General features: G+C 47.4%; 1 protein-coding gene across 1 annotated transcript; it reads right to left on the reverse strand.

The window, feature by feature from the left end:
• Positions 1-4435: 4435 nt before the first annotated feature.
• LOC135536619 (carbohydrate sulfotransferase 12-like) lies at positions 4436-19798 on the reverse strand. Its single transcript, XM_064962906.1, has 5 exons — positions 19541-19798; positions 8360-9027; positions 7402-7542; positions 6082-6408; positions 4436-5633 (listed from the first exon to the last, which is right to left on the reverse strand). Exons 2-5 carry the CDS (start codon positions 8936-8938, stop codon positions 5361-5363), a joined length of 1320 nt encoding a protein of 439 aa, XP_064818978.1. The 5' UTR covers positions 8939-9027; positions 19541-19798; the 3' UTR covers positions 4436-5360.
• Between the last annotated feature and the right edge of the window lie 7484 nt (positions 19799-27282).

Below are 27282 nucleotides of genomic sequence, written 5' to 3' on the forward strand. Positions count from 1 at the left end.
TGGCAACTATTAACCCTCTTTAAAAACCCACCACCCCATTCCACTATTTAACCCTGTCTAATCCTAGTCCAGAACACTACCACCCCATTCACTATTTAACCCTGTCTAATCCTAGTCCAGACCAGACCACTACCACCCCATTCCACTATTTAACCCTGTCTAAACCTAGTCCAGAACACTACCACCCCATTCCACTATTTAACCCTGTCTAATCCTAGTCCAGAACACTACCACCCCATTCACTATTTAACCCTGTCTAATCCTACTCCAGACCAGTGGTCTGAGGACAGAACACTACCACCCCATTCCTCTACAGTGCCTTGTGAAAGTATTCGGCCCCCTTGAACATTGCGACCTTTTGCCACATTTCAGGCTTCAAACATCAAGATATAAAACTGTATTTTTTTGTAAAGAATCAACAACAAGTGGGACACAATCATGAAGTGGAACGACATTTATTGGATATTTAAAACTTTAACAAATCAAAAACTGAAAAATTGGGCGTGCAAAATTATTCAGCCCCCTTAAGTTAATACTTTGTAGCGCCACCTTTTGCTGCGATTACAGCTGTAAGTCGCTTGGGGTATGTCTCTATCAGTTTTGCACATCGAGAGACTGAAATTTTTTCCCATTCCTCCTTGCAAAACAGCTCGAGCTCAGTAAGGTTGGATGGAGAGCATTTGTGAACAGCAGTTTTCAGTTCTTTCCACAGATTCTCGATTGGATTCCGGTCTGGACTTTGACTTGGCCATTCTAACACCTGGATATGTTTATTTTTGAACCATTCCATTGTAGATTTTGCTTTATGTTTTGGATCATTGTCTTGTTGGAAGACAAATCTCCGTCCCAGTCTCAGGTCTTTTGCAGACTCCATCAGGTTTTCTTCCAGAATGGTCCTGTATTTGGCTCCATCCATCTTCCCATCAATTTTAACCATCTTCCCTGTCCCTGCTGAAGAAAAGCAGGCCCAAACCATGATGCTGCCACCACCATGTTTGACAGTGGGTATGGGGTGTTCAGGGTGATGAGCTGTGTTGCTTTTACGCCAAACATAACGTTTTGCATTGTTGCCAAAAAGTTCAATTTCGGTTTCATCTGACCAGAGCACCTTCTTCCACATGTTTGGTGTGTCTCCCAGGTGGCTTGTGGCAAACTTTAAACAACACTTTGTATGGATATCTTTAAGAAATGGCTTTCTTCTTGCCACTCTTCCATAAAGGCCAGATTTGTGCAATATACGACTGATTGTTGTCCTATGGACAGAGTCTCCCACCTCAGCTATAGATCTCTGCAGTTCATCCAGAGTGATCATGGGCCTCTTGGCTGCATCTCTGATCAGTCTTCTCCTTGTATGAGCTGAAAGTTTAGAGGGACGGCCAGGTCTTGGTAGATTTGCAGTGGTCTGATACTCCTTCCATTTCAATATTATCGCTTGCACAGTGCTCCTTGGGATGTTTAAAGCTTGGGAAATATTTTTGTATCCAAATCCGGCTTTAAACTTCTTCACAACAGTATCTCGGACCTGCCTGGTGTGTTCCTTGTTCTTCATGATGCTCTCTGCGCTTTTAACGGACCTCTGAGACTATCACAGTGCAGGTGCATTTATACGGAGACTTGATTACACACAGGTGGATTGTATTTATCATCATTAGTCATTTAGGTCAACATTGGATCATTCAGAGATCCTCACTGAACTTCTGGAGAGAGTTTGCTGCACTGAAAGTAAAGGGGCTGAATAATTTTGCACGCCTAATTTTTCAGTTTTTGATTTGTTAAAAAAGTTTGAAATATCCAATAAATGTCGTTCCACTTCATGATTGTGTCCCACTTGTTGTTGATTCTTCACAAAAATATACAGTTTTATATCTTTATGTTTGAAGCCTGAAATGTGGCAAAAGGTCGCAAAGTTCAAGGGGGCCGAATACTTTCGCAAGGCACTGTATGTAACCCTGTCTAATCCTGCTCCAGACCAGTGGTCTGAGGACAGAACACTACCACTCAACACCCACTGCAACTGTTCTGCAGTAAATCCTCACAATCCAAAGTACATCTCAGCCGCTTCCACCACAACTTCTATTTTCTGTGACTTTATACGATCCATTTTTGCAGAACAATGGACAACCGTGGCTATAACTGCTAAAACCGCCCCACCTTACTGAAGCACATATTCTTCCCATCCCCCTGTGCTCTACTCAGAGGAAATCCACTCAGGATCCCTCACCCTGCTTTACCCATCTTCCTCTTCACTGTTTCGGAATACGACACTCTGCAATACTCTTAACGCTGGAAACCTCAACCTGCCTTTCTATCACCAGACTCCTCCGATCTCCAGCCCATGGGCTCCCCCCAACAGCGAACACACACATCTTTTATCCACTGATAGTAAACATTCCTTCGTCTCATGCCCTGCTGCACACTTCTCACATCTAGGAATCTCCCTCCTCCATTTTGGAGGACATATATTTCCATTGTTAGATCGGTCACTCGAATATCGTGTCAATGTAATAGACAATCTTTGGTACTGTCCAATGGTTTTTATACTGCATGTCCCACAGCAGCATCACTGACCGAAAACACACACACACACACACACACAAATAATACATTGGTTTAACCTATTTAAAACATAAGCAGTCCAAACACGTCAACAAAATGTATTCAATTTGAACTAATAAATCCATTCATTTGACAGAGTGAGGCAGACATGGTGTTTCCTAATAAATCCATTCATTTGACAGAGTGAGGCAGACATGGTGTTTCCTAATAAATCCATTCATTTGACAGAGTGAGGCAGACATGGTGTTTCCTAATAAATCCATTCATTTGACAGAGTGAGCCAGACATGGTGTTTCCTAATAAATCCATTCATTTGACAGAGTGAGGCAGACATGGTGTTTCCTAATAAATCCATTCATTTGACAGAGTGAGGCAGACATGGTGTTTCCTATCAAATCCATTCATTTGACAGAGTGAGCCAGACATGGTGTTTCCTAATAAATCCATTCATTTGACAGAGTGAGGCAGACATGGTGTTTCCTAATAAATCCATTCATTTGACAGAGTGAGCCAGACATGGTGTTTCCTATTAAATCCATTCATTTGACAGAGTGAGCCAGACATGGTGTTTCCTAATAAATCCATTCATTTTACAGAGTGAGGCAGACATGCAGTGGTACATTATTAAACATTTTGTCCGGTGTATCTGAAACATGTCACGGCTCCTGAGTGGCACAGCGGTCTAAGGCACTGCATCTCAGTGCAAGAGGTGTCACTACAGTCCCTGGCTCGAATCCGGCCGTGATTGGGCGGCACACAATTGTCCCGGCGCCGTCCGGGTTTGGCCGAGGTAGGCCGTCACTGGAAATAAGAATTTGTTCTGAACTGACTTGCCTCGTTAAATAAAAAAATGTGACCTACCTTCAGTAAGAAATAATAATGATATACAATTGAACTCTCTGTGTGAAAGTGGGACAAAACACACACAAATGACTAAGCAATTTATTTCCCCAAAAATGTTTTATTTCAAAACGTTTTTTTTTTACAGCACTATTCCCTTTAGAAAAAAAACACTTAAATGGTTCTTCTCTCCTGATCGTGGAGTGCTAGAGGGTTGCGTTAGCTCCCCAAGTTAATGCCTAGGCTTTAGCTCAGCAGCCTATCAGTGATGGAACAGGCTCTCTGGTTTAGAATACCCATACAGCCTATCAGTGATGGAGCAGACTCTCTGGTTTAGAATACCCAAACAGCCTATCAGTGATGGAGCAGGCTCTCTGGTTTAGAATACCCATACAGCCTATCAGTGATGGAGCAGACTCTCTGGTTTAGAATACCCATACAGCCTATCAGTGATGGAGCAGACTCTCTGGTTTAGAATACCCAAACAGCCTATCAGTGATGGAGCAGACTCTCTGGTTTAGAATACCCAAACAGCCTATCAGTGATGGAGCAGACTCTCTGGTTTAGAATACCCAAACAGCCTATCAGTGATGGAGCAGACTCTCTGGTTTAGAATACCCAAACAGCCTATCAGTGATGGAGCAGACTCTCTGGTTTAGAATACCCAAACAGCCTATCAGTGATGGAGCAGGCTCTCTGGTTTAGAATACCCAAACAGCCTATCAGTGATGGAGCAGACTCTCTGGTTTAGAATACCCAAACAGCCTATCAGTGATGGAGCAGGCTCTCTGGTTTAGAATACCCAAACAGCCTATCAGTGATGGAGCAGACTCTCTGGTTTAGAATACCCAAACAGCCTATCAGTGATGGAGCAGGCTCTCTGGTTTAGAATACCCAAACAGCCTATCAGTGATGGAGCAGGCTCTCTGGTTTAGAATACCCAAACAGCCTATCAGTGATGGAGCAGGCTCTCTGGTTTAGAATACCCAAACAGCCTATCAGTGATGGAGCAGGCTCTCTGGTTTAGAATACCCAAACAGCCTATCAGTGATGGAGCAGACTCTCTGGTTTAGAATACCCAAACAGCCTATCAGTGATGGAGCAGGCTCTCTGGTTTAGAATACCCAAACAGCCTATCAGTGATGGAGCAGACTCTCTGGGTTAGAATACCCAAACAGCCTATCAGTGATGGAGCAGGCTCTCTGGGTTAGAATACCCAAACAGCCTATCAGTGATGGAGCAGGCTCTCTGGTTTAGAATACCCAAACAGCCTATCAGTGATGGAGCAGACTCTCTGGTTTAGGATACCCAAACAGCCTATCAGTGATGGAGCAGACTCTCTGGTTTAGAATACCCAAACAGCCTATCAGTGATGGAGCAGGCTCTCTGGTTTAGAATACCCAAACAGCCTATCAGTGATGGAGCAGGCTCTCTGGTTTAGAATACCCATACAGCCTATCAGTGATGGAGCAGGCTCTCTGGGTTAGAATACCCAAACAGCCTATCAGTGATGGAGCAGGCTCTCTGGTTTAGAATACCCAAACAGCCTATCAGTGATGGAGCAGGCTCTCTGGTTTAGAATACCCATACAGCCTATCAGTGATGGAGCAGGCTCTCTGGGTTAGAATACCCAAACAGCCTATCAGTGATGGAGCAGACTCTCTGGTTTAGAATACCCAAACAGCCTATCAGTGATGGAGCAGACTCTCTGGTTTAGAATACCCAAACAGCCTATCAGTGATGGAGCAGGCTCTCTGGTTTAGAATACCCAAACAGCCTATCAGTGATGGAGCAGGCTCTCTGGTTTAGGATACCCAAACAGCCTATCAGTGATGGAGCAGGCTCTCTGGTTTAGAATACCCAAACAGCCTATCAGTGATGGAGCAGGCTCTCTGGTTTAGAATACCCAAACAGCCTATCAGTGATGGAGCAGGCTCTCTGGTTTAGAATACCCAAACAGCCTATCAGTGATGGAGCAGGCTCTCTGGTTTAGGATACCCAAACAGCTCAAAGTCTGGCTCATACAAACTGTACAGCTTCCTCCTCAACTCGGCCGGAACCTCAGCGAACCAATCCCGTTCCCAGCTGGCCGCCGTGCGGTTCCGGTTGCTAGGCGGGAACTTTATCTGGTCTTCCAGGCCCAGGATCCGGAGCAGCTGATCCGAGTCGTCCTCCAGGTTTTCCAGTGTGCCGATGAAATCATAGTGGATCTGACAGGGGTGACAGAGCCGGTACACCTGGGGAGGAGAAGAAGTTAATTGAGTACAGTTGGGTTGAGAGCACACACACGCACGTACACACACACACACACACGCACGTACACACACACACACACACACACGCACACACACATACACACAAACACACACATGCACACAAGCGCACATACACACACATGCACAAACACGCACACACACGCACATACTCACACACACACATACACACATACACGTAGACACACGCAGACACATACACGCACACACAGACACATACACGCACACGCAGACACACGCAGACACACATGCACACAAACGCACATACACACACACATGCACAAACACACACACATAAGCACATACGCACACACACACACACACACACGCAGACACATACACGCACCCACCCACCCACCCACCCACCCACCCACCCACCCACCCACACGTAGACACTCACCCACCCACCCACCTGGCGCCAGTGTTCGTTGAACGGCTGCTCCTGCTCCGTCTGGGGGTCGAGGAGATACCGGACGAACTCCGGGAACGACGGCTGGATCCCCGCCTCGAACGCCTCCGCCGCTGACTCCGGAACCCTGGAGGTCCCGCTTTCGTTTCCATAACGACGTAGCATGACCGAGCCAAACTGGCGGTAGAAGTCTTCGTTGGGCTGTTGGAACTTGTTCCGGAAGGCGGAGATGAGTCGGACGAAGGGGTCGCGGACAAACAGGAACTTGGTGTAACTCTGCAGTTTCACCCTCATCAGGTGACGGGAGAGACGGCCATACCTACGCCAGAACTATAGGAGGAGGAGGAGGAGGAGGATGGAGGGGATGAGGATGGAGGAGGGGGAGGGAGGGGATGAGGATGGAGGAGGAGGGAGGAGGAGGAGGAGGGAGGGGATGAGGATGGAGGAGGAGGAGGGAGGGGATGAGGATGGAGGAGGAGGAGGGACGAGATGAGGATGGAGGAGGAGGGAGGAGGAGGAGGAGGGAGGGGATGAGGATGGAGGAGGAGGAGGGAGGGGATGAGGATGGAGGAGGAGGGAGGGGATGAGGATGGAGGAGGAGGGAGGGGATGAGGATGGAGGAGGAGGGAGGGGATGGAGGAGGAAGGGGATGAGGAGGAGGAGGAGGAGGAGGGAGGGGATGAGGAGGAGGAGGAGGGAGGGGATGAGGAGGAGGAGGGAGGGAATGAGGATGGAGGAGGAGGAGGAGGGAGTGAAGAGAAGGGGATAAAGAAGTTGGATGACGCATCTTCACACAGTACACACACAGTACACAGACAGTACACACACAGTACACACACAGTACACACACAGTACACACACAGTACACACACAGTACACAGACAGTACACACACAGTACACACACAGTACACAGACAGTATACACACAGTATACACACAGTACACACACAGTATACAGACAGTATACAGGCAGTACACACACAGTACACAGACAGTATACAGGCAGTACACACACAGTACACACACAGTATACAGGCAGTACACACACAGTATACACACAGTACACAGACAGTATACACACAGTACACACACAGTATACACACAGTACACACACAGTATACACACAGTACACAGACAGTATACACACAGCATACACACAGTACACACACAGCATACACACAGTATACACACAGTACACAGACAGTATACACACAGTATACACACAGTACACACACAGTACACAGACAGTACACAGACAGTACACACACAGTACACAGACAGTATACAGACAGTACACAGACAGTATACAGACAGTATACAGACCTTGGAGAAGGTGAGGTGCAGGGAGGAGTTGTGTATGAGGTCAGGGGGCAGGGCCTGGGGGTCACGGTAAGGTTGTCCATCCGGAGCCAGCAGACCCTCAGAGAGAACCACCATTACACGCTTCCAGTTGGTACATGCTACCTAGAGGGAGGTGGAGGACAGGAGGGAGGATGGGAAGCGACGGTGTAGGAGGAGGATGGGAGGCGAAGGGGTAGGAGGAGGAGGATGGGAGGCGAAGGAGTAGGAGGAGGAGGATGGGAGACGAAGGGGTAGGAGGACGAGGATGGGAGGCGAAGGGGTAGGAGGACGAGGATGGGAGGCGAAGGGGTAGGAGGACGAGGATGGGAGGCGAAGGGGTAGGAGGAGGATGGGAGGTGAAGGGTTGAGAGGAAGAGGATGGGAGGTGAAGGGTTGAGAGGAAGAGGATGGGAGGCGAAGGGGTAGGAAGAGGAGGAGGATGGGAGGCAAAGGGTTGGGAGGAAGAGGAGGAAGAGGATGGGAGGTGAATGGGTAGGAGGAGGAGGAAGGGGTATTAGGAGGAAGGGGTAGGAGGAGGATAGGAGGCGAAGGGGTAGGAGGAGGAAGGGGATGGGAGGCAAAGGGGTAGGAGGAGGAAGAGGATGGGAGGTGAATGGGTAGGAGGAGGAAGAGGAGGAAGGGGTAGGAGGAGGAAGAGGAGGAAGGGGTAGGAGGAGGATAGGAGGCGAAGGGGTAGGAGGAGGAAGAGGAGGAAGGGGATGGGAGGCAAAGGGGTGAAGGAGGAGGATCAAATCTTTTTTTTATATCAACAGTTGTCACATAGTGCTTTACAGACAGCCAGCCTATCACTCCAAACAGCAAGCAATGCAGATGCAGAACCACAGTGTCTAGAAAAAACTCCCTAGAAGGCAGGAACCTAGGAAGAAACCTAGAGGGGAACCCGGCTTTGAGGGGCGGACAGTCCTCTTCCCCTCCCTACCTTGGGAACATAGCAGTAGATGATCTCATGTCTGTCATCTACGATCAGGTGGTTTAACTCTCGGTTGGGAATCTGATCAAACGTCCGGAATTTTCCTGGGAATTCTAATGTTCCGTTCCCAGAACACATATGACTGATCCGCCTCCTCCTCTCCTCCTGTCTCCTCCCCTCCTCCTCTCTTTTCTCTTCCTCCACCTGCCTCACTCTCTCCTCTTCTCGCTTCCCTTCCTCTCCTCTCCACCTCTCCTCCAGCTCTGAGGAGTCTGTTACTTGGGGGAGGGGGTGTTCCTCCCCTGGGGGTTTGGGGGTCGCCCTCCTCCCCTCTTCAGGCCGGTCAGGCTCTGTGGTTCTGGGGGGTTTGTGGGCCGCTTGCTCCTCTGTGTCCCTGGGTGGGGGTTTGGTGGGTGTGGAGGAGCTGGGTGAGGTGGGGTGGGGGTGAGGGTCATGGGGGTAAAGGTCATGAGGGTCGTGGGGGTAGAGATTGAGCGCTCCCACGTCGTCCCAATAGAGGATGATGAGCAGGACCATTAACACAGACCCCAGCAGGAACGCCAGACGGAAGCATCGGGACGTTCCCATGGTTACCACAGCAGAGGGGGCGGAGTTATCTCAGCTCCATGGCCCGACGGTCACTAAGGGAAACACATCCTGGTTGCTGACGACAACACCTGAGAGACAACAGGTGAAAAGAATCCAGGAGTCACACCAACACACATAAACTGTGTCTAAACACGTGGTAGAGTTAGTGATCTGATCGAACACGTGGTAGAGTTAGTGGTTAGTGATCTGATTGAACACGTGGTAGAGTTAGTGGTTAGTGATCTGATCAAACAAGTGGTAGAGTTTGTGGTTAGTGATCTGATCAAACACGTGATAGAGTTAGTGGTTAGTGATCTGATCAAACACGTGGTAGAGTTAGTGGTTAGTGATCTGATCGAACACGTGGTAGAGTTAGTGGTTAGTGATCTGATCGAACACGTGGTAGAGTTAGTGGTTACTGATCTGATCAGGAAAAACTCCTAGCCCATGTATAAATATATACCTGTACATATTAATTGGTAATCCAATCCAAAACTTGCCTTGAGGCTCTATACAGGTGGTGCCGCCATCAGACGCGTTGCCAAAGCAACCATGAAACAAGGAATCCAAAACTTACTTGCCAGAGGCTCCACGTTTTCAAACACAGGTCATTTCATAGGCTACAGAGTCCCTCCATGGTCAAAGCAAAACTGCTGGGATTTAAATTATACAATATAGCAGCCGAGTAGATTTCTTTCTTAGTTCAAAAACCGTATGGTACCACCATAACTGAGGTCTACCTGAGGCCTACCTGAGGCCTACCTGAAGCCTACCTGAAGCCTACCTAAGGTCTACCTGAAGTCTACCTGAGGCCTACCTGAAGTCTCAAACCTACAGGAGGGTAGCTCTCCAGGACACACAGGAAGAGAGAAGGCCAGAGAGGCAGCCCTACTATGGTTGATTAATGTGGATATCAGAAATGGTCCGTGGGAACAGCAGTGGATAGGATCAGGGTGTTAAACTCACAGGCTGCTGTGAAGAAACCTGAACTCAACCAACCCTCTCTGACCTCTCGCTCTGACTCTCTCTCTGTCTCTGTCTCTCTCTCTCGCTATGTCTCTCTGTCTCTCTCTCTCTCTGTCTCTCTCTGTCTCTCTCTCTCTCTGACTCTCTCTCTGTCTCTCTCTCTGTCTCTCTCTCTCTGTCTCCTCTCTCTGTCTCTCTCTCTGTCTCTCTCTCTGTCTCTCTCTCTGTCTCTCTCTCTGTCTCTCTCTCTGTCTCTCTCTCTGTGTCTCTCTCTGTGTCTCTCTCTGTGTGTCTCGTCAGGGGAGAGTTCTGTTTTAAACACTCACAGGGCCTAATTTTATTTTTTATTTTTAACAGGGAAGACATAGAGCCCTAGGTCTCTTTTTCAAATGTGCCCTGTTTACGGGTCAAAATAACCATACAATGGACAATGACAATGGCATAGAGGACATGGTCTGTCAGACAGTGTCCCTCATTTCATGGCAGACAGCAATGTACGGCAGACAGCTCTCTGTTCTCCCCAACAGGACGAGTAGCCTATTCTCATCAGACAGGTCTTTGAAACCTTGAATAAGGGTTTCAAAATTGGGGATTATTATTATTTTTTTTTATATATATACTTTGGAAGGAAATGCAGCTCTGTCTCGGGTTCTGCTGTTCAGCTGTTCTCTCTCTCTCTATGTGCTATTTCAAACCCACAGGACATAAATACAGTGCTTTAATAGCTACCACCAGTCAGCTGCCAAAAATACCAGGCAGCAAGGAGAAGCTTTGTCACGTTAGGTCATTTAAAAACAGACTTATAATATGAAATCATGTTTTAATATATTTTAATATGGCTATGAAATAAATCATTTAGATAGACAAATTGTATAATACCATAAGAATAAATAACATCGTATATAAAATATTTTATACAAATATTTAGTAAAAATTCAGCTCATAGATCAATCTGAAGTATTTTTCCACGCTGTAGGCAGACAGACAGACATAGCTGACAGACAGACAGACAGACAGACAGACAGACAGACAGACAGTGAGAGACAGACATAGCCGACAGACAGGCTAGTCAACCTGAACATGTTGGGTTCTAGTCCGCCTGAACATGTTGGGTTCTAGTCCGCCTGAACATGTTGGGTTCTAGTCCGCCTGAACATGTTGGGTTCTAGTCCGCCTGAACATGTTGGGTTCTAGTCCGCCTGAACATGTTGGGTTCTAGTCCGCCTGAACATGTTGGGTTCTAGTCCGCCTGAACATGTTGGGTTCTAGTCCGCCTGAACATGTTGGGTTCTAGTCCGCCTGAACATGTTGGGTTCTAGTCCGCCTGAACATGTTGGGTTCTAGTCCGCCTGAACATGTTGGGTTCTAGTCCGCCTGAACATGTTGGGTTCTAGTCCGCCTGAACATGTTGGGTTCTAGTCCGCCTGAACATGTTGGGTTCTAGTCCGCCTGAACATGTTGGGTTCTAGTCCGCCGCCTGAACATGTTGGGTTCTAGTCCGCCGCCTGAACATGTTGGGTTCTAGTCCGCCTGAACATGTTGGGTTCTAGTCCGCCTGAACATGTTGGGTTCTAGTCCGCCTGAACATGTTGGGTTCTAGTCCGCCTGAACATGTTGGGTTCTAGTCCGCCTGAACATGTTGGGTTCTAGTCCGCCTGAACATGTTGGGTTCTAGTCCGCCTGAACATGTTGGGTTCTAGTCCGCCTGAACATGTTGGGTTCTAGTCCGCCTGAACATGTTGGGTTCTAGTCCGCCTGAACATGTTGGGTTCTAGTCCGCCTGCTGAACATGTTGGGTTCTAGTCCGCCTGAACATGTTGGGTTCTAGTCCGCCTGAACATGTTGGGTTCTAGTCCTCCTGCTGAACATGTTGGGTTCTAGTCCGCCTGAACATGTTGGGTTCTAGTCCACCTGAACATGTTGGGTTATGTGCTATAGGATGAATAATGTCTGACTGTTTTACCTCCAACACCACCAACTACTGAAATACTCCTCCGCCTCTCCCACCCACCCAACCACACACACTCTACAAACAACATTCATTTATACAGTAGACAGCGTATACAGCTCCTGTTGAACACAATGTAACCATTCACTGACCCACCTCTCTCTCAAGGCTAAGCTCACTGAGTCTGTACATAGTCAGAGCTTTCCATACGTTTGGGTAAGTCACAGTGGTCAGGTATTCTGCCACTGTGTACTCTCTGTTTAGGGCCAAATAGCATTCCAGTTTGCTCTGATTTTTCTTTCCAGTTTGTCAAATAATTATCGTTTTGGTTTTCTCATGATTCGGTTGGGGGTCTAATTGTGTTGCTGTCCTGGGGCTCTGTGAGGTCTGTTTGTGAACAGGGCCCCGGGACCAGGGACTCTTCTCCAGGTTCACCTCTCTGTAGGTGATAGCTTTGTTATTGAAGGTTTGGGAATTGCTTCCTTTTATAGGTGGCTGTAGAATTGAATGACTCTTTTCTGGATTTTGATCATTAGCGGGTATCGGTCTATTTCTGCTCCGTGTTATTCTATGTTTTATGCTGTACACAAAGGATTTTATAAAGTCGTACGCTTTTCCCCCCAAACACCACTTTCCATCAATTTGTATAGCAGACCCTCATGCCAAATTGAGTCAAACGCTTTTTTGAAAACAACAAAACATGAGACTTTGCCTTTGTTTTTGTTTGTTTGACAATTAGGGTGTGCTCTACAGTAGACCCAGACTCTATAGTCCCACTCTCTATAGTCCCAACCTCTACAGTAGACCCAGTCTCTATAGTCCCAGTCTCCACAGTAGACCCAGTCTCTATAGTCCCAGTCTCTATAGTCCCAGTCTCTATAGTCCCAACCTCTATAGTAGACCCAGTCTCTATAGTCCCAGTCTCTATAGTCCCAACCTCTATAGTAGACCCAGTCTCTATAGTCCCAGTCTCCACAGTGGACCCAGTCTCTATAGTCCCAGTCTCCACAGTAGACCCAGTCTCTATAGTCCCAGTCTCTATAGTCCCAGTCTCCACAGTAGACCCAGTCTCAACAGTAGACCCAGTCTCTATAATCCCAGTCTCCACAGTAGACCCAGTCTCTATAGTCCCAGTCTCCACAGTAGACCCAGTCTCTATAGTCCCAGTCTCCACAGTAGACCCAGTCTCTATAGTCCCAGTCTCCACAGTAGACCCAGTCTCTATAGTCCCAGTCTCAACAGTAGACCCAGTCTCTATAATCCCAGTCTCCACAGTAGACCCAGTCTCTATAGTCCCAGTCTCCACAGTAGACCCAGTCTCCACAGTAGACCCAGTCTCTATAGTCCCAGTCTCTATAGTCCCAGTCTCTATAGTCCCAGTCTCCACAGTAGACCCAGTCTCTATAGTCCCAGTCTCTATAGTCCCAGTCTCTACAGTAGTCCCAGTCTCTATAGTCCCAGTCTCCACAGTAGACCCAGTCTCTATAGTCCCAGTCTCTATAGTCCCAGTCTCTATAGTCCCAGTCTCCACAGTAGACCCAGTCTCTATAGTCCCAGTCTCCACAGTAGACCCAGTCTCTATAGTCCCAGTCTCCACAGTAGACCCAGTCTCTATAGTCCCAGTCTCTATAGTCCCAGTCTCTATAGTCCCAGTCTCCACAGTAGACCCAGTCTCTATAGTCCCAGTCTCTATAGTCCCAGTCTCTACAGTAGTCCCAGTCTCTACAGTAGACCCAGTCTCTACAGTAGACCCAGTCTCTATAGTCCCAGTCTCCACAGTAGACCCAGTCTCTACAGTAGATCCAGTCTCTACAGTAGATCCAGTCTCTACAGTAGATCCAGTCTCTATAGTCCCAGTCTCCACAGTAGACCCAGTCTCTATAGTCCCAGTCTCTACAGTAGACCCAGTCTCTATAGTCCCAGTCTCCACAGTAGACCCAGTCTCTATAGTCCCAGTCTCCACAGTAGACACAGTCTCTACAGTAGACCCAGTCTCTACAGTAGATCCAGTCTCTACAGTAGATCCAGTCTCTACAGTAGACCCAGTCTCTATAGTCCCAGTCTCCACAGTAGACCCAGTCTCTATAGTCCCAGTCTCCACAGTAGACCCAGTCTCTATAGTCCCAGTCTCTATAGTCCCAGTCTCCACAGTAGACCCAGTCTCTATAGTCCCAGTCTCCACAGTAGACCCAGTCTCTATAGTCCCAGTCTCTATAGTCCCAGTCTCCACAGTAGACCCAGTCTCTATAGTCCCAGTCTCTATAGTCCCAGTCTCCACAGTAGACCCAGTCTCTATAGTCCCAGTCTCTATAGTCCCAGTCTCCACAGTAGACCCAGTCTCTATAGTCCCAGTCTCCACAGTAGACCCAGTCTCTATAGTCCCAGTCTCCACAGTGGACCCAGTCTCTACAGTAGATCCAGTCTCTACAGTAGATCCAGTCTCTACAGTAGATCCAGTCTCTATAGTCCCAGTCTCCACAGTAGACCCAGTCTCTATAGTCCCAGTCTCTACAGTAGACCCAGTCTCTATAGTCCCAGTCTCCACAGTAGACCCAGTCTCTATAGTCCCAGTCTCCACAGTAGACACAGTCTCTACAGTAGACCCAGTCTCTACAGTAGACCCAGTCTCTACAGTAGATCCAGTCTCTACAGTAGATCCAGTCTCTACAGTAGACCCAGTCTCTATAGTCCCAGTCTCCACAGTAGACCCAGTCGCTATAGTCCCAGTCTCCACAGTAGACCCAGTCTCTATAGTCCCAGTCTCTATAGTCCCAGTCTCCACAGTAGACCCAGTCTCTATAGTCCCAGTCTCCACAGTAGACCCAGTCTCTATAGTCCCAGTCTCTATAGTCCCAGTCTCCACAGTAGACCCAGTCTCTATAGTCCCAGTCTCTATAGTCCCAGTCTCCACAGTAGACCCAGTCTCTATAGTCCCAGTCTCTATAGTCCCAGTCTCCACAGTAGACCCAGTCTCTATAGTCCCAGTCTCCACAGTAGACCCAGTCTCTATAGTCCCAGTCTCCACAGTGGACCCAGTCTCTACAGTAGATCCAGTCTCTACAGTAGATCCAGTCTCTACAGTAGATCCAGTCTCTATAGTCCCAGTCTCCACAGTAGACCCAGTCTCTATAGTCCCAGTCTCTACAGTAGACCCAGTCTCTATAGTCCCAGTCTCCACAGTAGACCCAGTCTCTATAGTCCCAGTCTCCACAGTAGACACAGTCTCTACAGTAGACCCAGTCTCTACAGTAGACCCAGTCTCTACAGTAGATCCAGTCTCTACAGTAGATCCAGTCTCTACAGTAGACCCAGTCTCTATAGTCCCAGTCTCCACAGTAGACCCAGTCGCTATAGTCCCAGTCTCCACAGTAGACCCAGTCTCTATAGTCCCAGTCTCTATAGTCCCAGTCTCCACAGTAGACCCAGTCTCTATAGTCCCAGTCTCCACAGTAGACCCAGTCTCTATAGTCCCAGTCTCCACAGTAGACCCAGTCTCTATAGTCCCAGTCTCTATAGTCCCAGTCTCCACAGTAGACCCAGTCTCTATAGTCCCAGTCTCTATAGTCCCAGTCTCCACAGTAGACCCAGTCTCTATAGTCCCAGTCTCTATAGTCCCAGTCTCCACAGTAGACCCAGTCTCTATAGTCCCAGTCTCCACAGTAGACCCAGTCTCTATAGTCCCAGTCTCCACAGTGGACCCAGTCTCTACAGTAGATCCAGTCTCTATAGTCCCAGTCTCCACAGTAGACCCAGTCTCTATAGTCCCAGTCTCCACAGTAGACCCAGCCTCCATAGTCTCAGCCTCCACAGTAGACCCAGTCTCTATAGTCCCAGTCTCCACAGTAGACCCAGTCTCTATAGTCCCAGTCTCTATAGTCCCACTTTTCCTGCCCTTCTTGTGGATAGGGGATCACTGCAGCATGTTTCGTATCCCTGGAGACTCTACCCTGCTCAACAGAGATGTTGATTAAATGGGTGAAATAGAGAACAATAAGTTCAGCACAATTTCTTTAAAACCTGGCAGGGATAATGTTGAGGCCTATAGCCTTATAGCAGTTTAGTTCAGACAGTCTCTTGACACCTTCAGCCTGAGACACTGCTGTAAAGGAAAGACTTCCGCTTGTACATCCATCTTGGAGTAATAACCTAGGACCCTGCCCTCCCCTCCCCTCCAGTACATCCATCTTGGAGTAACAACCTAGGACCCTCCCCTCCAGTACATCTATCTTGGAGTAATAACCTAGGACCCTCCCCTCCAGTACATCCATCTTGGAGTAATAACCCAGGACCCTCCCCTCCAGTACATCCATCTTGGAGTAATAACCCAGGACCCTCCCCTCCAGTACATCCATCTTGGAGTAATAACCTAGGACCCTCCCCTCCAGTACATCCATCTAGAGTTATAACCTAGGACCCTCCCTCCAGTACATCCATCTTGGAGTAATAACCTAGGAACCTCCCCTCCAGTACATCCATCTAGAGTTATAACCTAGGACCCTCCCCTCCAGTACATCCATCTTGGAGTAATAACCTAGGAACCTCCCCTCCAGTACATCCATCTGGAGTAATAACCCAGGACCCTCCCCTCCAGTACATCCATCTTGGAGTAATAACCCAGGACCCTCCCCTCCAGTACATCTATCTTGGAGTAATAACCTAGGACCCTCCCCTCCAGTACATCCATCTTGGAGTAATAACCCAGGACCCTCCCCTCCAGTACATCCATCTTGGAGTAATAACCCAGGACCCTCCCCTCCAGTACATCCATCTTGGAGTAATAACCTAGGACCCTCCCCTCCAGTACATCCATCTAGAGTTATAACCTAGGACCCTCCCCTCCAGTACATCCATCTTGGAGTAATAACCTAGGAACCTCCCCTCCAGTACATCCATCTAGAGTTATAACCTAGGACCCTCCCCTCCAGTACATCCATCTTGGAGTAATAACCCAGGACCCTCCCCTCCAGTACATCCATCTTGGAGTAATAACCTAGGACCCTCCCCTCCAGTACATCCATCTTGGAGTAATAACCTAGGACCCTCCCCTCCAGTACATCCATCTTGGAGTAATAACCTAGGACCCTCCCCTCCCCTCCAGTACATCCATCTTGGAGTAATAACCTAGGACCCTGCCCTCCAGTACATCCATCTTGGAGTAATAACCTAGGACCCTCCCCTCCCCTCCAGTACATCCATCTAGAGTTATAACCTAGGACCCTCCCCTCCAGTACATCCATCTTGGAGTAATAACCCAGGACCCTGCCCTCCCCTCCAGTACATCCATCTTGGAGTAATAACCTAGGACCCTCCCCTCCAGTACATCCATCTTGGAGTAATAACCCAGGACCCTGCCCTCCCCTCCAGTACATCCATCTTGGAGTAATAACCTAGGACCCTCCCCTCCAGTACATCCATCTGGAGTAATAACCTAGGACCCTCCCCTCCAGTACATCCATCTTGGAGTTATAACCTAGGACCCTCCCCTCCAGTACATCTATCTTGGAGTAATAACCTAGGACCCTCCCCTCCAGTACATCCATCTGGAGTAATAACCTAGGACCCTCCCCTCCAGTACATCCATCTTGGAGTTATAACCTAGGACCCTCCCCTCCAGTACATCCATCTAGAGTAATAACCTAGGACCCTCCCCTCCAGTACATCCATCTAGAGTTATAACCTAGGACCCTCCCCTCCAGTACATCCATCTTGGAGTAACAACCTAGGACCCTCCCCTCCAGTACATCCATCTTGGAGTAATAACCTAGGACCCTCCCCTCCAGTACATCCATCTTGGAGTAACAACCTAGGACCCTCCCCTCCAGTACATCCATCTTGGAGTTATAACCTAGGACCCTCCCCTCCCCTCCAGTACATCCATCTTGGAGTAATAACCCAGGACCCTCCCCTCCCCTCCAGTACATCCATCTTGGAGTTATAACCTAGGACCCTCCCCTCCAGTACATCCATCTTGGAGTTATAACCTAGGACCCTCCCCTCCAGTACATCCATCTTGGAGTTATAACCTAGGACCCTCCCCTCCCCTCCAGTACATCCATCTTGGAGTTATAACCTAGGACCCTCCCCTCCAGTACATCCATCTTGGAGTAATAACCCAGGACCCTCCCCTCCCCTCCAGTACATCCATCTTGGAGTTATAACCTAGGACCCTCCCCTCCCCTCCAGTACATCCATCTAGAGTTATAACCTAGGACCCTCCCCTCCAGTACATCCATCTTGGAGTAATAACCTAGGACCCTCCCCTCCAGTACATCCATCTTGGAGTTATAACCTAGGACCCTCCCCTCCAGTACATCCATCTAGAGTTATAACCTAGGACCCTCCCCTCCAGTACATCCATCTTGGAGTTATAACCTAGGACCCTCCCCTCCCCTCCAGTACATCCATCTTGGAGTTATAACCTAGGACCCTCCCCTCCAGTACATCCATCTTGGAGTAATAACCTAGGACCCTCCCCTCCCCTCCAGTACATCCATCTAGAGTTATAACCTAGGACCCTCCCCTCCCCTCCAGTACATCCATCTAGAGTAATAACCTAGGACCCTCCACTCCAGTACATCCATCTTGGAGTTATAACCTAGGACCCTCCCCTCCCCTCCAGTACATCCATCTTGGAGTAATAACCTAGGACCCTCCCCTCCCCTCCAGTACATCCATCTAGAGTTATAACCTAGGACCCTCCCCTCCCTCCAGTACATCCATCTTGAGTAATAACCCAGGACCCTCCCCTCCAGTACATCCATCTTGGAGTAACAACCTAGGACCCTCCCCTCCAGTACATCTATCTTGGAGTAACAACCTAGGACCTGACCCAACCCCCCAGTACATCCTTAAGGTGATGTGTCTAGTGAAAGCATCTTCCTCTTTGGTTCTGTTATAGTCTTGATTTAATCCAATGTTCAGTTCTTTGTTTAATTCTTAAGGTTTTCCATGGTGCCACTATATCCACAATGTTTAAGAAACAGTTGTTTAAACTGTCCCATGATTATCGATGTCTCAACCAAATATTACCCACATGTCCACTTTGAAATGATGTGATCTCTCTCTCTCTCAAACACAATCACACTCTCTCTCAAACACAATCACACTCTCTCTCTCTCAACCCAATCACTCTCTCTTTCCCCTCTCTTTAGGCTACCCCTCTCTCTCTCTCTTTATGCTACCCCTCTCTCTCTCTCAAACACAATCGCTCTCTCTTTCCCCTCTCTTTAGGCTGTCTCTCTCTCTCTCTCTCAAACATAATCACTCTCTCTTTCCCCTCTCTCTAGGCTACCCCTCTCTCCTTCCTTCCACTGCGGTTTCCTGCAATCATCCAGGGCCTGTCCTGCCAAGATATAGCCAGTAACTCCCGCTTCCAACTGTACACGTATTCTCTTTTCTCTCTCCCCTTCCTCTTAACGTCAATGTTGAGATCACTGTGTATTCCCCATTTCCCCAATCCCCGCAGACACATTTTATACATCCCGATTAATCTCAAATAACGGCCACACAGCAGGCAATAACAGTAAAATGACATCGGTTAACTAACATACCAGCTGTTTTAGTCGATTTGTTACCGGAAAGAAGAAAGAGGAAGCCCCTCCGCTGAAAGTACAAACTGTTCTATTCACAATAACATCCGGCCGGTTTTAAATGTTTATTTTTTCTTAACTAACGGTTTTTTCGTTTACCTCTTTGTTCGCTTCCATGGTCGCGCACTGGCCCCTCGACGTGGTACAGGGTGTGAAGTCTGGTCTGTAGATGAGGGAGAGAGAGCAGCACATAGTCGAGCACACAAAGCAACCGGACGGGACCCGAGGACCGAGCACTGCAAAGACAATCGCGAGACTTCTTGTGATCTCGTCTATCACCTCGGCAGTCTATAGATTGTCGAACCGGGAAGGTAGCTGCAGCTCAATATGGGTATTTTATGTATTATATTTTATTTAACATTGGCAAGAACAAATTCTTATTTACAATGACGTTCTACCCTGGCCAAACCCTAACCCGGACGACGCTGGGCCAATTGTGCGCCGCCCTATAGGACTCCCAATTACAGCCGGTTATGATACAGCCTGGAATCAAACCAGGGTCTGTAGTGACGCCTCTAGCACTAAGACGCAGTAGTTTAGACCGCTGCGCCATTCTGGAGCCCTTGGTCATGGCTAGAAGGAATCAAATTAACGTCAGATTTTACTTTTTGTAGCAGGTTAGGAGAACTAGGTTAAAGTTAGGAAATGGGTTAGGGTTTGCAAAAATGCAAAAAAAAAATCTACCTTCGACATTAATTTGACGAAAGCTGGATCCCATCTAGCCATACCCTCCTTATGGCGACCGGAGTGTGGGCGAATGAGTGCGTCGAAAGGAAAGTGGTGGGCGTGTGGAAAGGAGAGGGTGCGTCGAAAGGAAAGTGGTGGGCGTGTGGAAAGGAGAGGGTGCGTCGAAAGGAAAGTGGTGGGTGTGTGGAAAGGAGAGGGTGCGTCGAAAGGAAAGTGGTGGGCGTGTGGAAAGGAGAGAGTGCGTCGAAAGGAAAGTGGTGGGCGTGTGGAAAGGAGAGGGTGCGTCGAATGCTGTCTGCTATAGCTTACATGGGTTTGATTGAGCGATGTGTTTTTTTCCGTTTCTTACCACGTAGCTTCCATACATTGAGCTTCCATACATTGAGCCTCCATACATTGAGCGTCCATACATTGAGCTTCCATACATTGAGCTTCCATACATTGAGCCTCCATACATTGAGCTTCCATACATTGAGCTTCCATACATTGAGCGTCCATACATTGAGCTTCCATACATTGAGCGTCCATACATTGAGCGTCCATACATTGAGCTTCCATACATTGAGCTTCCATACATTGAGCCTCCATACATTGAGCCTCCATACATTGAGCCTCCATACATTGAGCCTCCATACATTGAGCCTCCATACATTGAGCTTCCATACATTGAGCTTCCATACATTGAGCTTCCATACGGCGAGAGTTTGGACTTCTGTTCTGAAGCCAAAGGATGAGCGTGCATCTTATTTCACTGTGTGTTTTATCCAATGTATTGTAAATGTGCAGTTATAAAACGGATTGTTTGGGTTTCATCAGAAGTACTGGGTGATGGTTACTGTCAGACCGGTCTCATAGACTAGATGTAACATAGTAAACGTAAATCCAGGATAGATTGATAGGGTAACACAGTAAACGTAACTCTAACGGGGCGGCAGTGTAGCCTAGTGGTTAGAGCATTGGACTAGTAACCAAAAGGTTGCAAGTTCAAATCCCTGAGCTGACAAGGTACAGAATCTGTTGTTCTGCCCCTGAACAGGCAGTTAACACACTGTTCCTAGGCCATCATTGAAAATAAGAATTTGTTCTTAACTGACTTGCCTGGTTAAATAAAGGTAAAAAAAATCCAGGATAGATTGATAGGGTAACACAGTAAATGTAAATCCAGGATAGATTGATATGGTAACATAGTAAATGTAAATCCAGGATAGATTGATATGGTAACAGTAAATGTAAATCCAGGATAGATTGATAGGGTAACACAGTAAATGTAAATCCAGGATAGATTGATAGGGTAACACAGTAAACGTAAATCCAGGATAGATTGATAGGGTAACACAGTAAACGTAAATCCAGGATAGAATGTAAATCCAGGATAGATTGATAGGGTAACATAGTAAATGTAAATCCAGGATAGATTGATAGGGTAACACAGTAAACGTAAATCCAGGATAGAATGTAAATCCAGGATAGATTGATAGGGTAACATAGTAAATGTAAATCCAGGATAGATTGATAGGGTAACACAGTAAACGTAAATCCAGGATAGAATGTAAATCCAGGATAGATTGATAGGGTAACATAGTAAATGTAAATCCAGGATAGATTGATAGGGTAACACAGTAAACGTAAATCCAGGATAGATTGATAGGGTAACACAGTAAACGTAAATCCAGGATAGAATGTAAATCCAGGATAGATTGATAGGGTAACATAGTAAACGTAAATCCAGGATAGATTGATAGGGTAACACAGTAAACGTAAATCCAGGATAGATTGATAGGGTAACACAGTAAACGTAAATCCAGGATAGATTGATAGGGTAAATGTAAATCCAGGATAGATTGATAGGGTAAATGTAAATCCAGGATAGATTGATAGGGTAACATAGTAAATGTAAATCCAGGATAGATTGATAGGGTAACAGTAAATGTAAATCCAGGATAGATTGATATGGTTAGTAATCAAATCACATTTTATTTGTCACATACACATGGTTAGCAGATGTTAATGCGAGTGTAGCGAAATGCTTGTGCATTGGAGCAGTAATAACCAACAAGTAATCTAACTAACAATTCCTAAACTACTGTCTTATACACAGTGTAAGGGGATAAAGAATATGTACATAAGGATATATGAATGAGTGATGGTACAGAGCAGCATAGGCAAGATACAGTAGATGGTATCGAGTACAGTATATACATATGAGATGAGTATGTAAACAAAGTGGCATAGTTAAAGTGGCTAGTGATACATGTATTACATAAGGATGCAGTCGATGATATAGAGTACAGTATATACGTATGCATATTACATTACATTACATTTAAGTCATTTAGCAGACGCTCTTATCCAGAGCGACTTACAAATTGGTGAATTCACCTTCTGACATCCAGTGGAACAGCCACTTTACAATAGTGCATCTAAATCATCAAGGGGGGGTGGTGAGAAGGATTACTTATCCTATCCTAGGTATTCCTTGAAGAGGTGGGGTTTCAGGTGTCTCCGGAAGGTGGTGATTGACTCCGCTGTCCTGGCGTCGTGAGGGGAGTTTGTTCCACCATTGGGGGCCAGAGCAGCGAACAGTTTTGACTGGGCTGAGCGGGAACTGTACTTCCTCAATGGTAGGGAGGCGAGCAGGCCAGAGGTGGATGAACGCAGTGCCCTTGCTTGGGTGTAGGGCCTGATCAGAGCCTGGAGGTACTGCGGTGCCGTTCCCCTCACAGCTCCGTAGGCAAGCACCATGGTCTTGTAGCGGATGCGAGCTTCAACTGGAAGCCAGTGGAGAGAGCGGAGGAGCGGGGTGACGTGAGAGAACTTGGGAAGGTTGAACACCAGACGGGCTGCGGCGTTCTGGATGAGTTGTAGGGGTTTAATGGCACAGGCAGGGAGCCCAGCCAAAAGCGAGTTGCAGTAATCCAGACGGGAGATGACAAGTGCCTGGATTAGGACCTGCGCCGCTTCCTGTGTGAGGCAGGGTCGTACTCTGCGGATGTTGTAGAGCATGAACCTACAGGAACGGGCCACCGCCATGATGTTGGTTGAGATGAATAATGTAGGGTAAGTAACATTATATAAGGTAGCATAGTATGATATGGTTAGATAAGACAGAAGGTTACTTTTAAGGCAGAAACGAAAGGAGGGTGGTTGTGAACGTCGAGCAACCCAGAGGTTGCATGTCCAAGTCTCATCCTGGACAACGTTAGCATTTTAGCTAATCAGAAACTTTGCAGCGACTTACTACTGTTTGCCTACTTTGCAGCGACTTACTACTGTTTGCCTACTTTGTAACTACTTAGCATGTTAGCTAACCTTTCCCCTGGCCTTTTAACCTAACGTCTAACCAACCTTAACCCTAACACCTAGCTTCACTAACCCCAACCCTAACACCTAGCCTCACTAACCCCAACCCTAACACCTAGCCTCACTAACCCCAACCTTAACCCTAACACCTAGCCTCACTAACCCTAACACCTAGCCTCACTAACCCTAACCCCTAGCCTCACTAACCCTAACACCTAGCCTAGCCTCGCTAACCCAAACCTTAACCCTAACACCTAGCCTCACTAACCCTAACCCTAACACCTAGACTCACTAACCCTAACCCTAACACCTAGCCTCACTAACCCTAACCCTAACACCGAGCCTCACTAACCATTTCCCCAACCTTAACACCTAGCCTCACTAACCCTAACCCCTAGCCTCACTAACCATAACCCTAACACCTAGCCTCACTAACCCTAACCCTGACACCGAGCCTCACTAACCTTAACCCTAACACCTAGCCTCACTAACCCTAACCCTAACACCTAGCCTCACTAACCCTAACCCTAACCCCTAGCCTCACTAACCCTAACCCTGACACCTAGCCTCACTAACCCTAACCCTGACACCTAGCCTCACTAACCCTAACCCTGACACCTAGCCTCACTAACCTTAACCCTAACACCTAGCCTCACTAACCCTAACACCTAGCCTCACTAACCATAACCCTAACACCTAGCCTCACTAACCCGAACCCTAACACCTAGCCTCACTAACCCTAACACCTAGCCTCACTAACCATAACCCCAACCTTAACCCTAACCCCAACACCTAGCCTCACTAACCATAACCCTAACACCTAGCCTCACTACCCTAACCCTAACACCTAGCCTCACTAACCCTAACCCCTAGCCTCACTAACCCGAACCCTAACACCTAGCCTCACTAACCCTAACCCTAACACCTAGCCTCACTAACCCTAACCCTAACACCTAGCCTCACTAACCCTAACCCTAACACCTAGCCTCACTAACCAACCCTAACACCTAGCCTCACTAACCCTAACCTTAACCCCAACCCTAACACCTAGCCTCACTAACCCTAACCCCAACCTTAACCCTAACACCTAGCCTCCCCAACAATAACCCCAACCTTAACCCTAACACCTAGCCTCACTAACCCTAACCCCAATCTTAACCCTAACCCCTAGCCTCACTAACCCTAACCCCAACCTTAACACTAACCCCTAGCCTCACTAACCCTAACCCCAACCTTAACCCTAACCTAACTAACCCTAACCTCAACCTTAACCCTAACCCCTAGCCTCACTAACCCCAACCTTAACACTAACACCTAGCCTCACTAACCCTAACCCCAACCTTAACCCTAACCCCTAGCCTCACTAACCCTAACCCCAACCTTAACCCTAACCCCTAGCCTCACTAACCCTAACCCCAACCTTAACCCTAACCCCTAGCCTAACTAACGTTTTGCCACCAAGCTAACAGTAGCCACAAGAAATTTGGAATTTGTAACATATCAATTATGATGGACATCCACAAATGAACATATACCATACTAAACGTGTCACACCATACTAAGTGGAGTGTCTCGGACTGTGACCGTCACCCTGATGCTCCATTCAACAAAAATAGAAATGCAACATGCAGCGACTTTCCTGAGTTTCAGTTCATACAAGGAAATCAGTCAATTGAAATAAATGCACTCGGCCCTAATCTATGGATTTCACGACTCAAATCAAATCAAAGTTTATTTGTCACGTGTGCCGGCAGAAGCGTAAAAAGAGGGGTTGGAGGGTGGTGGGACACCATGCAGATGGCCCGGTTAGCCAATGTACGGGAGCACTGGTTGGTCGGGCCAATTGAGGTAGTATGTACATGAATGTATAGTTAAAGTGACTATGCATATAAGATAAACCGAGAGTAGCAGCTGCGTGACAGAGGGGTTGGGGGAGGGGGGGGGGGGCACACAATGCAATAAGTCTGGGTAACCATTGGTTACCTGTTCAGAAGTCTTAAAGCCTGGGGGTAAAAACTGAAGCCTTTTTGTCCTAGACTTGGCACTCCGCTACCCATGCAGTAGTAGAGAGAACAGTCTGTGGCTGGGGTGTTTGACCATTTTTAGGGCTGGGAATTTAGATAGGGGTGGCAGGGTAGTCTAGTGGTTAGAGCGTTGGGCTAGTAACCAGAAGGTTGCAAGTTCAAACCCCCAAGCTGACAAAGTACTAATCTGTCGTTCTACCCCTGAACAGGCAGTTAACCCACTGTTCCTAGGCCGTCATTGAAAATAAGAATTTGTTCTTAACTGACTTGCCTGGTTAAATAAAGGTAATTGTTTTTTATTAAATATGCATTCTGTTGATCACAGATACCTTAAAAAAAAAAAAAAGTAGGGGCGTGGATCAGAAAACCAGTCGTTATCTGGTGTGATCACCATGTGCTTCATGCATTGTGACACTAAACAGTAGACCCCGTGCGTTATCATACTGAAACATGAGGTGATGGCGGCGGATGAATGGCGCGACAATGGACCTCAGGTACTCTGTGCATTGAAATTGGCAACAATAAAATCCAATTGTGTTTGTTGTCCGTAGCTTACGCCTGCCTATACCTTGACCCCCACCGCCACCATGGGGCACTCTGTTAACAACATTGACATCAGCAAACTGCTCGAACACACGACGTCATACAGGCTGTCTGCCATCTACCCGGTACAGTAGAAACCAGGATTAATAGTGAAGAGCCCTACAGAGTGGCAGTGGCCATCGAAGGGGAGCATTTACCCACTGAAATCGGTTACAATGCCGAACTGCAGTCAGGTCAAGACCCCTGGTGTGACGGTTTGTGCAGAAATTCTTCAGTTGGGCAGAAACCCTGTTTCATCAGCTGTCCGGGTGGCTGGTCTCAAGACAATCTCACAGATGAAGAAGCCGCATGTGGGGGTCCTGGGCTGGCGTGGTCTGCCGGTTGAGACTGGTTGTATGTTACTGCCAAATTCTCTAAAACGATGTTTTGGAAATGTAGTAACCTGTTATATTTATGTTAAGTATTATGTTTACCAATAGATGGCAGTATTGACTCAATACGGGGTTTGCTTTAAGAAGCATCCTAAAATACTACATATTTGTCGATGAGGGATAACTATGGAGGACAGCGTTGGATTTGTTGGCCACGCATTCAACGGAGAGTTTGGCGCGCGACGCTGGACGCGAGACTCAAGTGAGCGGTGGAAGATTCTGGAGGACGGGTTCCCTGGATACGGGTAGTTCAAATGATTGACTGTGTGCGGGGAGAGAGAATCGGAAAAGATGACTTTGGCAACAATAGGCTCGCTACCACCAGTTGATCCTACAAATCAGGAATGAGAGGAGTACTGTGAAATAATGGACAATTTCTTTGCTGCTAATGAAATAACTGATGCCGCTATACAGAAATCCATACTCATGCGCGTTGTCGGTGAACAAACATGCAACTCAATGAGAAACCTGTTGCGCCCTGATAAACCCTTCATAGAACTGCGCTGGTTTCAAAGAAGGGCAAGTGCTATCGTTGCTGAGGCCAACACAGAGCGTCTGACTGTAAATTCAAACATGAAAAGTGTGATGCATGTGGGATGATAGGACATTGCGAGGGCGTGCCGCAATAAGAAATCGCAACGGGCTACAGCAAAGAGAACGGACAGAGAACCAAATACCCCGTGACGCTCTAACCACTCAAATCAAGTAACAGACAGTGGAAAGTGAGTGCGCAGGCGCAGAGCAAAGCGTTCTCAACGTACAGGGAGCTAATATGAAAAAGGTGACGCTTTCTAAATCTATTTTTACTTTGTCATTATGGGGTATTGTGTGAAGATTGATGAGGAACACAAACAAT

Source organism: Oncorhynchus masou, unplaced genomic scaffold (genome assembly GCF_036934945.1).
Source record: "Oncorhynchus masou masou isolate Uvic2021 unplaced genomic scaffold, UVic_Omas_1.1 unplaced_scaffold_643, whole genome shotgun sequence".
Lineage (NCBI taxonomy): Eukaryota > Metazoa > Chordata > Actinopteri > Salmoniformes > Salmonidae > Oncorhynchus > Oncorhynchus masou.

Coding starts and splice junctions, on each gene's coding strand:
- LOC135536619 (XM_064962906.1), bottom strand. CDS start 8,938: ATGGGAACGTCCCGATGCTTCCGTCTGGCGTTCCTGCTGGGGTCTGTG. Junction 7,543..8,359: donor TCTACTGCTATGTTCCCAAG/GTAGGGAGGGGA, acceptor ACCTCCCTCTAG/GTAGCATGTACCAACTGGAA. Junction 5,634..6,081: donor TCAACGAACACTGGCGCCAG/GTGGGTGGGTGG, acceptor TCTCCTCCCCAG/GTGTACCGGCTCTGTCACCC.